This window comes from Mercenaria mercenaria, chromosome 6 (genome assembly GCF_021730395.1).
Source record: "Mercenaria mercenaria strain notata chromosome 6, MADL_Memer_1, whole genome shotgun sequence".
In the NCBI taxonomy this organism is placed as follows: Eukaryota; Metazoa; Mollusca; class Bivalvia; order Venerida; family Veneridae; genus Mercenaria; species Mercenaria mercenaria.
The window spans coordinates 85,899,540-85,911,382 of NC_069366.1; the positions used below are offsets into that span (position 1 = coordinate 85,899,540).

At 36.4% G+C, this 11,843-nt stretch overlaps 1 protein-coding gene across 8 annotated transcripts in view; it reads left to right on the forward strand.

Annotated features, from left to right (window-relative positions):
* The window catches only part of LOC123548325 (dynein axonemal heavy chain 5-like), a 146,568-nt gene extending 135,580 nt beyond the window's left edge, over positions 1-10,988 (forward strand). For all 8 annotated transcript variants that reach the window (XM_053546534.1, XM_053546536.1, XM_045335501.2 and 5 more), the window contains 10 exons: positions 760-1,118; positions 1,623-1,813; positions 2,248-2,369; positions 3,967-4,288; positions 4,622-4,848; positions 5,452-5,724; positions 6,707-6,969; positions 7,290-7,659; positions 8,108-8,260; positions 8,846-10,988. In XM_053546534.1, coding sequence (XP_053402509.1) covers positions 760-1,118; positions 1,623-1,813; positions 2,248-2,369; positions 3,967-4,288; positions 4,622-4,848; positions 5,452-5,724; positions 6,707-6,969; positions 7,290-7,659; positions 8,108-8,260; positions 8,846-9,232 — 2,667 coding nt within the window. In that variant the 3' untranslated portion in view covers positions 9,233-10,988. The remainder of the gene's footprint in view (positions 1-759; positions 1,119-1,622; positions 1,814-2,247; positions 2,370-3,966; positions 4,289-4,621; positions 4,849-5,451; positions 5,725-6,706; positions 6,970-7,289; positions 7,660-8,107; positions 8,261-8,845) is intronic.
* Positions 10,989-11,843: the final 855 nt, after the last annotated feature.

Below are 11,843 nucleotides of genomic sequence, written 5' to 3' on the forward strand. Positions count from 1 at the left end.
TCATGTCATTTTGTCGTTCTTGTGGTGAAGTCACGCGAAACTTAGCAATCACGTGCTTCTCAAAAATCGGGTATCTTCGGCGATAATTAGTTTTGGAAGAAAAATGGCCGCTGAAAGGGGTCAAATACGGCGGTCGGGAGGCAATTTCGGTGGCCGCTGGCCGCGGAGGGCAGGTGGCCACTGAATAAAGTGATAAAATAGAGGAAAATCCGTCGGGGGCATCATAAAATGACCGCTGAACGGAGGTGACCGCTGATCGGAGGTGACCGTTAGTACAGGTTAGACTGTATACAAAATAATACTGAAAGCATGTCAAACAGATGGAAAGATATTTACATACAAGATCATTCTTATTCATATTATTCTAACTACTTGCAGTCTGATAATTACCCATAATCCATACCTGTACTTCCTGCTTGGACAAAAACTTATTATTGAAACTTACTTGTTGGTTCAAACAATTACCGGTAATAAGACTCTGAGTTTCGACAAAAATCTTCCCTTAAATTTCGTGGCTTTGGCCAACAGGGCTATTTCATCAGGTATGGATTCATGGATATCAAATTTGAAAATATAAAACGAGTTGGGATTTAGCTTGTTTGTTGAAATTAATTTAATGGATCGACACATCTATGAAATCAATGAAAATGAGCCCCACCCGACCACCCACACACACACGCACACACACACTAATGATTTAAAGAAAGCTAAAGCGGGTTTATATAGGATAGATTATCATTTATTTATATGATTATTCAGGAACTTGAGTCAGAGAGAGTGAAGCTGATGGAGGATGTAACTTCTAATAAGAAAAAGATGAAGGAACTGGAGGACAACTTGCTGTTCCGTCTGACAAGTACACAAGGGTCGCTTGTTGATGATGAGGATCTCATTAACGTGCTCCGTGTAACCAAGGCAACATCACAGGATGTGCAGCAGAAGTTGCAGACGGCAGATGAGACTCAGAGTAAGATTACCATGGCTCGTGAGGAGTTCCGACCTGTGGCAACTCGTGGAAGTATCTTGTATTTCCTTATTACAGAGATGAGTATGGTGAACTCCATGTACCAGACATCATTGAAACAGTTCCTCGGACTCTTTGACCTTTCCATGGCAAGGTAACCATTGGCTTTCAGAATAATTTTATATCCGAGCTTGTCTGTTAAATCATGCATTTTGATATTACATACTGCAGAAGTATATGTGTGACATGGTTATTTCAAAGAGTATGACTTACTTACACAAGAAGAGCTTACATTTGTTGATGATAACTGTAATCTTTCCAACCAATTTTTTTTTCATATAGGCACTTAATTTGCCCTTTTTTGTACATTCGTCCATCTGAATTTGTGTTGTGCATAAAAAATTATTTGACCTAGAGTCATCAAACCTCACAGGATTGTTATTCAATGTGTGAAGTTGTGCATCTGGTGTTTTAATTGGGATTTTAGGATTTTACACAGCCAGACCAGAGTTATGTCCCTTAACTTAGTCAAAAATACTGACAGGAAGTGGGAGCACCAGTGTCTTATGGACACACATCTATTTCTTTTTGTATAAGATAATGTCAGTTTTGATCATTCATGAGCTTATGTCTCAAAAGTCAATTTTTATGCTTTCAGGTCTACCAAGTCACCGATTACACAGAAGCGTATCACAAACATTATAGAATTCATGACATTTGAAGTGTTTAAATATGCTGTGCGTGGTCTCTATGAGAAAGATAAGATGACCTTCACCTTGTTGCTGGCCTTGAAGATTGACATGACAGCTGGCAAGGTGAAACACGAGGAATTCCTTACACTCATAAAAGGTAATTTTGTACACATTAATATAATTGTAAGAGCAAACATGGGTGGAATTATATGTGTACACCAAGACAATGTAACCCCATGTCTCTATTTCAGGGTGACTAGTTTCAGTCAATCCTGTTGCTGCATAGGACTTACATCATGAAAATTATGACAATATTAATCCTTATATCAAACGAAATTATTCAGTTTTTCTTTAAAAAGAAATGGAATCCATGAATGCTTGTCTCCACAAAATAGCAGGTTTTTACCCAAAACTACTAATGCAAACATATATTAAACAAACATATATTAAACTATCTCAAAGATGAAGCAGTAATTTTGCTGTTATACATTTATGGAGACTGCTTCTGTGAGAACTTCATTCAGCTTTATTCAGAAAACATTTAAGCTTTGATAACATATTACCTGTTGTTTTTTTTTTTTATAAAAAAAGGTGGTGCCTCCCTTGATCTGAATGTAGTACAGCCTAAACCCCATAAGTGGATATTGGACTTGACCTGGCTTAACTTGGTAGAACTGAGTAACCTTCACCAGTTCTCTGGAATCGTCGAGCAGGTATCTTAAATATGTGTTGTTTTTTTTTTTCAAGTAAATTTTCTAGGTGTCTGATTTGAAATACATATATATTTTTATGCCCCCAAAGGGAGGCATATAGTTTTTGAACCGTCGGTCTGTCTGTCTGTCCGTAATTTTCATGTCCGGTCCATATCTTTGTCATTGATGGATGGATTTTCAAATAACTTGGCATGAATGTGTACCACAGTAAGACGACATGTCGCGCGCAAGACCCAGGTCCGTAGCCCAAAGGTCAAGGTCACACTTAGACATTAAAGGATAGTGCATTGATGGGTGTGTCCGGTCCATATCTTTGTCATCGATGGATGAATTTTCAAATAACTTGGCATGAATGTGTATCACAGTAAGACGACATGTCGTGCGCAAGACCCAGGTCCGTAGCTCAAAGGTCAAGGTCACACTTAGACATTAAAGGATAGTGCATTGATGGGCGTGTCCGGTCCATACCTTTGTCATCGATGGATGATAATAACTTGGTATAAATGTGTACCACAGTAAGACGACTTGTCGCGTGCAAAACCCAGGCCCGTAGCTCAAAGGTCAAGGTCACACTTAGACGTTAAAGGATAGTGCATTGATGGGAGTGTCCGGCCCATATCTTTGTCATCGATGGATGGATTTTCAAATAACTTGGCATGAATGTGAACCTCAGTAAGACGACGTGTCGTGCACAAGACCCAGGTTCGTAGCTCAAAGGTCAAGGTCACACTTAGACGTTAAAGAATAGTGCATTGATGGGCGTGTCCGGTCCATAACTTTGTCATCGATGGATGGATTTTCAAATAACTTGGCATGAATGTGTACCACAGTAAAACGATGTGTCACACGCAAGACCCAGGCCCGTAGCTCAAAGGTCAAGGTCACACTTAGACGTTAAAGGTCATTTTTCATGATAGTGCATTGATGGGCATGTCTGGTCCATATCTTTGTCATTCATGCATGGATTTTAAAATAACTATGCATGAATGTGTGACACAGTAAGACGACGTGTCGCGCGCAAGACTCAGCTCCGTAGGTCAAAGGTCCTAAACTCTAACATCGGCCATAACTATTCATTCAAAGTGCCATCGGGGGCATGTGTCATCCTATGGAGACAGCTCTTGTTATTATTACATTTGCTATAGGTCTTTAAGAGTAAATGAAGAGTTAAGATAGCTTTATTAAACAGATATATTACATGTTTGCAGAAAGTATTGGTTTCAAATGCACCTTGTAAATGCTGTTCTAGCTTGAACATTTGAAAACCTTCTTACTGTTTCCACCTAAAGTCATTTGATGAGAGTTTGAACTACTTGAAAAGGTTGGATTTTTAGCAGAATTGATATCTGATGGGCACCCATTTATACTGACCACATTATGAAAACCTGCAAGCTTATGGTGTCTAGTACTTGAGAAGAAATTGATCAGGTACCTGGTAAGGTGGCATGTTCTGCAGCCTAGTTTTAAACCTATGACTTGTTGCTAAGCAGTTTAGACATTATTCAATATTCAATATTTGTTGCCAAAATATAAACAAACAATTCATCGTACAAGCATATGAATTTGAGATTTAATTTGTCAATTTCTTGATATTTAGGTTCAACGTAATGAAAAACAGTGGAAGCAGTGGTTTGATAAGGATGCTCCAGAAGAGGAAGTGATTCCTGATGGCTATAACAACTCTCTTGATGTATTTAGACGTCTGCTGCTGGTCCGATCCTGGTGTCCTGATCGTACTCTCCCCCAGGCCAGGAAATACATTGCCGATACCCTCGGAGAGAAGTATGCAGAGGGTGTGATCCTTGACCTTGAGAAGATGTGGTATGAGAGTACTACGCGCTCTCCAATGGTGTGTCTTTTGTCTCTTGGCTCTGATCCAACCAACAATATAGAATTATTGGCTAAGAAACACAAAATTGGTAAGAAAATTTTCTATTTACAACTAATGGCAGAGTTTCTAATCTAAAACTGGTTTTGGTATATAAGCTAGTTTGATTTAGAAGGGTTTCAAATAGTCGGGCACCCTGTCATTAAACAGTTTTTGTTATGATTCATTCCTTCACTACCCAGCCCAAAAGAGTTTCGTTTTTACACTTTACAGATTTGTAGAGGGATGCAATTTTTTTTTAATCTAAAGTAATTTTCATATACATTCTTAACAGATTAAAGTCTAGATTAAACTTTTTATAAAAAACTTTCAATAAATGCAATGTTGCTATTGCTGATGTATTATACCTTTTATGATTTTTCAGAAATCCGTGCCATTTCAATGGGTCAAGGTCAAGAAGTGCATGCCAGGCGTCTGCTGACACAGAGCATCCAAAATGGCGGCTGGTTGTTGTTACAGAACTGTCATTTGAGTTTGGACTATGTGGTTGAGAGCCTTGATGTCATCATGGAGACAGAAACCATTCATGAAGAGTTCAGACTGTGGATAACCACAGAGGAACATCCCAAGTTCCCTATCAGTTTCCTCCAGGTTAGTATAGTTGAACCTGCATTAGAGGTCACCTGTATTAAACAGCCACTTGCGGGGGGGTTGGGCATAGGATATGAAAAGAAGACTATTTATACATGTACATTGTTTCTTGGTTTTGGATTAAAAGTTTTCATGATCATGTTTGGGTTTTAGAGAAGACCATATTAATGAAAATTCATAAGTCAATGTCATTTTTGTCACATTTACAATATTACTGATTAGTAGGTTACAGTTATCACAAAATTAATATCATTTTAAAGAACTTTTTCTATGAAAATATGATGCATCATTAGCAAACCGATACTGGACTTAAAAGAAGGATTTATGAAATAGTCTGGCAGACATGAAATCAAAGTTCATCAATAAATGGATATCAAAAGGCATGCTTGAAGGTTTGTTGAGAAAAAAAACATGTTAATATCAAAAATTTTAAGCATGAATTAAATTGGAATATCCTGAATTTCTTATAGGCAAAGTGTCAAAAGAGAATCCCATACTTTTAACTTAGGTGCATTTAACCTTAAATACTCTCACTATTTACTCTGCAGTTATAACTAGTACACAATTTGTAGGTTCAATTCTGTAAATACCATCATTTTTCAGGTTTCCATCAAATTCACAAATGAACCTCCACAAGGTATTAAAGCTGGTATAAAACGTTCGTATGCTGGTATGACCCAAGACTTCCTCGATATCTCCAATATGCCACAATGGAAACCTATGCTGTACGGTGTCGCCTTCTTGCATACTGTTGTGCAGGAACGTAGAAAGTTTGGACCGCTTGGATGGAATATTCCATATGAATTTAACGCTGCAGATTTCAATGCCAGCGTGCAGTTTGTACAGAATCATCTTGACGATATGGATCTGAAAAAGGTTAGTACAATACAGTCTCCCTAACACACACAGGCACACGCACACACTACCGCCAAATGGAAGCCTTTCTAAACTGAAGACTGGTCTTGCTCCAAACTGAGTTCTTTCTTATGAACAAACCTGTCTCGAATGGGAACTTGTAAAACTTAAGAGTGGTGGTTTGGGTGTCGGCGGCTTAATGAGAAGCTTGTGTGTTCCAGTCTCACTGGGGTCACTACAGTGCCTTCCAATGACACCAGTATTGGTTTTGTCAGGAAGCAGAATTGAGAATGATTGAAATAAGTTCCAAGCTTTCATCACAATTAAAATGAAATAAGCATAAAATAAATCTCTTAACCTTTAGCCTGCTGCTGCTAGTGATTCTGCCTTTGTGACCAGTGCAGACCAAGATCAGCCTGCACATCAGTGCAGTGCAGGCTGATCATGGTCTGCACTGTTCGCTATTCAGTGATCATCCCTTTGAATAATTAGTGGTACTGCCGAAATTGAGTGATGGACCAGTAAATTTTAGGAATTTAGCAGGGTAAAAGTAAATGTTAACTTCTCTTCTAATATTGTTCAGTTTAGAAGGCTCCCAGTGAAATACTATATTTAACATGTCCATTTTTTGCCATTTTATTCATATGTCGTCTGTTTATATGTTTTTATAAACACTATGCTCTTTAGTCACATGACAGTCACATTACTATAATATGCAAATTATCAGTTAATTCTATTTGTTGCCAGTTGATAGATGGAAGTTCTTATTTTACATTTCAAAGAAATTGACTGGGGTGTTGATTTAAGTTTCTCTGTTATGTTAAAAATGACCATTTATCAGTTAAAAAAGAAAAGGCTTAGACGCAAGAACATGAAGCTTAGACGCAAGAACATGAATTTTCCATTTTCTGTTAGTTTTGTCTACTTAGATTTATTAAATTTTCATTTTTCATGTGTTAAGTGAAATAGAAATGTGTATGCTATATTGAAATACATGTTTTAGGGAGTGAACTGGACGTGTGTGCGCTACATGTTTGGTGAGATCCAGTATGGTGGTCGTGTCACTGACGATTTTGACAAACGTCTGCTCAACACATTCTGTAAAGTATGGTTCGGTGACCCAATGTTCAGCCCCAACTTTGTGTTCTACAAGGGCTATGTGATACCTAAATGTACAAAGATTGGAGAGTATATGGACTTTATTAATGCACTAAACAATACAGATACAACAGAGGTTTTCGGATTGCATCCAAATGCGGACATTACGTAAGTTTGGTTTTTATCTAACAGACTGCAAATTTAGCTTTGTGTTAGTAAATGCTCCCAACGGTATGAGGTTGTTTTTTTCCAAAATAAAGAAACACATTTGAGAAACTGACATTTATCTGCTTTTTTGGAAAGTGTGAAATACATTAAAAATGTTAGCTACCTATATAGGAAGGTGGTTATCCTCTAGAACCTGGTGGCAAAAAATCCAAAGTCATATAATTGGAATCTCTTCATTGTGTTGAATGTCTATACTGAATTGCTTAATTGTGTTTAGTTTCAGTATTAACAAATTGTATAATAATTCCCCTTTTTAAAAGGTACTCGAGTAAGACTGCCAAAAGCATTCTGGACACTGTACTGAGCATTCAGCCAAAGGACAGCAGTGGTGGTTCTGGAGAAACCCGTGAATCTATGGTCACTAGAATCTGTGACGACATGTTGGAAAAACTGCCCAATGACTACCTAGATTTTGAGGTAAAACAGAGGCTGCAGAAAATGGGAGCATTACAGCCAATGAACATCTTCCTGCGGCAGGAGATTGACAGGATGCAGCGTGTCATCACGTCCGTCCGCACAACATTGCACGATCTGAAACTGGCCATCGACGGTACTATAATCATGAGTGAAAACCTGAGAGATGCGCTAGACAGCATGTATGATGCCAGAATACCTAAAGTTTGGGCAAAGGTAAAGCATTTGAATTAATTTTTAAAAAGTCATAGGTTATATATATATGTGTGCGTAGATCAAAAGGTGGAATGGAGGTCAGAATACTAAGTAGTGCCATTGATAAGGCTGTTATTATTTGTTATGATTATCTTGATGTAGAAAGAAATAAATTACCACTGATGTTGATATATTCATACCACTACACAAACTATAAAACTTTAACCTGATTTTGTACATGCAAAGCTTCAAAATATTCATTAAAATCAGTCAAGTAAAGAAAAGGAAACTTGATGTTTGGCATTATTAATTGAGTAAAAATGTGTATGCAGTTCATAAAAATCCCATAGAAAAGCTTAAAATATGATTACAACTCAAATTGCTATATTCACTTTGTTAGAAAATGGTTTCTACATTAACTAGTGTCGCAGAAGGAACCACATGATTGTTACAAAAACTTACATTTCAGATTTCCTGGGATTCAAGTACCCTTGGTTTCTGGTTTACGGAGCTGATCGATCGTAATACACAGTTCAATTCATGGTGTTTTGATGGCCGTCCCAACTGCTTCTGGATGACAGGATTCTTCAATGCTCAGGGCTTCCTTACAGCTATGAGACAGGTAAACAGTTTTGTCATTCTCTGCTTTATCTATTGTGGACACTGTGGTCGAGTAATTAATGTCTTGGACTTTTAATCACTCACTTGTTTCTCGATGCTGTTGGTTCAAATCTCACCAAGTTCAATAATTACCTTCATGTAAAATTAGCCATATAGCTGGTTTATAGAAGGTCAGTGGTTCTTCCAGGCGCTTGTCAATGTTTTAAGTAACAGAATACCCAGAGTGGCACCTTCAGTCTTCCTTAATCAGAAAAAGTTGCCAAAGTACTGTATCTGTTCAGTGGAAATTTATACCCAACCAGAAAAAAAGGAGACAAAAACTTTATCTTTACAATGTAAAGACACTGTTACATTGTCAGTTACTTCATTTGCATGGTTTAAAATCAATAATCCTCAACTGAAATTGACACCTACTTCATAAAGTCAACTGCTCCAGCCATCAGAAATTCTTGCAGGCGCTTTCAGGTTTAAAACTTTGGACTGTACAACTGCATTAGATATGATGTGTTTAATGAGAAATTGTGTTGAGGATGGCCTATTCTAAGTTTTATGACTACTTTGTTAAATAATTTATTTTCATTCACAGGAGGTGACCAGAGCACATAAGGGATGGGCATTAGATACAGTGATAGTTTATAACGAGGTTACAAGAAACATGAAAGATGACATCACCCAACCTCCATCAGAAGGCGTGTATGTCTACGGACTCTACCTTGAGGGAGCAGGCTGGGACAAGCGAGGCTGTAAACTGATTGAGTCCAAGCCAAAGGTCCTATTTGAGTTGATGCCGGTTATACACATTTACGCAATTAACAGCACCGGAGGGACAGATCCAAGAATGTACGCCTGTCCGATTTACAAGAAACCGCGCAGAACAGATCTGACATTCATTGCTTCCGTTTTGCTGAAGACCAATCAGAACCCTGATCACTGGACTCTGAGAGGTGTCGCCCTATTATGTGATACCAAATAAACTACCTGTTGTGAACTTTCATCTATGTTATTTTTTGATGCGCTATTAAACATGGATTTACACCTTTTTAAGACATTATAAAATGCACTATTTTCAGGAATCAAAAAAAGTGTGAAGATGAAATATGCTATTTTGAGAAAAAATGATTTAGAGTTTATGCTGAATCGAGATGTGATATGTTTACAGGTTTTGAAATTCAGAATTTTTTTTTTCTTGTCATATTTCTTTATTCTTTCTTAATGTTGATAGAAAGTATGAATTTGATTTTCATGTTTTAGTTCAATAGATATTTTGATATGGACAGCTCCTTTGGTTGTCGTCATAGCGTTCATTATTAATTCAATGCACACAGTGTGTTCTAGAGTGATTATGTCTTTGTCATGTCCTGTATGTATAAAAATTACTTGAATGTTTTTTTTAGTGTTGAAGAATGGGAGTACACTTTTACAAAAGAATGAACTTGCATTGTATTTGAAATTTAAAAACCCATCAAGTGAAGTATGTTGGTATTTATTTGATATATCATTCATTATGGACACAAATAATATGTAGAATGAATTTGTTCCTCGGAATTAAAGACCGAAGTTTAATTATTTATTTAATATATTATATATAAAGTTTTTTGCTTTTTATAGTTTCATCTGTGATACATAGAAGTTTCAAGCTTAACCGTCCATTCTTTTCTCTCTTTTTTTTTTTTTTTACAAAAAAATTTATATTCCAAGTTTATAGAAATTTATATATATTTATGTAGTATATTTATTTGTGCTATATTTAGCTGTGTGAACGAAACTATAAAATCGGCCTGGGTTTACACATGTTTTTGATGTTTTGTGAGTATATGTATAGGGCGATTGGAGTACTATCTAGTAGATATAGATGTCTATAATATATGAAGAGAGATTTAAAACAGAGAGTATTGATTCCTTGTTTGAAGACTGGCAACATGCATACTAAAACCAAAAAGTTATGTATAACAGTTTGGAAATAATTAACTGAAAGGTAAGAAAGCCCAAAGAAGACAGAATGCTAAAATGCATGAACTTTGAATTTTTCTCTGCTTTTATTGTTTATTAATGCAAAATCAATAGAAAGATGTGTCACAATAGTGTAGTATATGACTATACTAAATGGTGTACAAAGTGAGTCCAGTACAACTTGTGGCATTCTGGTATAACTTTTACATTCCCATAAAAAGCAATATTTGTAAGATAGAAGCCTTGAATACTTACACCTCTGTTAAATACAGCAGAAAAGTTACGTTTACAAGAAACATTTATTCCTTTATTATTCTTTATATATATGTATATGTAAGTAACAGGAGTTTTTGCACTTAGCTCTTGTGATTTTTATTGTCATTTCAAGTTAGAAATTATTATTCCGTCCATGATTATTATTCTTCATACACAGGAGCAAACTATTGGAGAAGTGTATCATTTCTATTCCTGGTGGAACTGAGACATATTCTTTATTTTTCAGTAATTTACAGTTTTGTAAAAATGTTTTAACTAAGATTTCCTTGATTTGTTTCATCATGAAATAAAAAATTTCAAGACATTTTAATTGAAATTATGCTGCACTTGTCAGAAATATGTTCGTTTTCCAGCTTAGTTTTGATGGAATAAATTCCGGTCATTCCATTTGTGTTTAATTACTGTTCAGTGCACCAAACTATAAACCATTGTTTTATCCATCCCTGTGATTTACCTTAGTTGTTACATATCTGTTAGAAATAAATAACTTGCTATAGAAATTATTCTTTTGTTTCTTATTTTATATAGTGAGTGTGTATATATGTGTGTTTTCCAGTTGGGTGTCTTTTTTTTTTTAATCGAGTACAATAGTAACAATGTCTACGGCCTCACTGGAATATTTATCACACTATAAACATGTGACATGAAACTCGCCCAGTCACATTATACTGACACCAGACTGACCAGTTCAAGAACTACCTACTTATGATGAGACCTAACCAGGTTTGAGACTGACCCCATCCCACCATTCCACATGCTATATGTGGTAAGCAAATTTTGAAGATGGCATTGATAGTCTTCAGTATTCCAAATCCGAAATTTTAATTTCTAGACTTTAGGTTCCTCTCCAGGTCCAAAATTTTAAACCCGTCTTCGAAAATACACCGGTTGCAGTATCCATTCTGTTGAACTCCATATCCTTGAGTTTTGAAAAAATAGTTTTAATCAAATCGTAGTTTCTTCCAAACATATGGATACTACCTCAAAGTAATTACAATATATATTCAATTTAATTTGATTTGATAAAATGAAGTATTGCAAACTTTTAGAGCTTTTTACAACCATGAAAGATTTATGCTTGCTGAGTTTCGTCACATTACATTAAAACATTACAGAAATAAAGAAAATGGGAACTCTCGCATTATATTTACTGTTTCATGAGAAAACCAACATAGTGGCTTTGCGACCTACATGGATCCAGACCAGCCTGCGCATCCGCGCAGTCTGGTCAGGATCCATGCTGTTCACTAACAGTTTCTCTAATTGCAAATGACTTTGAAAGCGAACAGATGCGCAGGCTGGTCTGGATCCATGCTGGTCGCAAACCCACTATGTTGGTTTTCTCATGGCACTGCTCA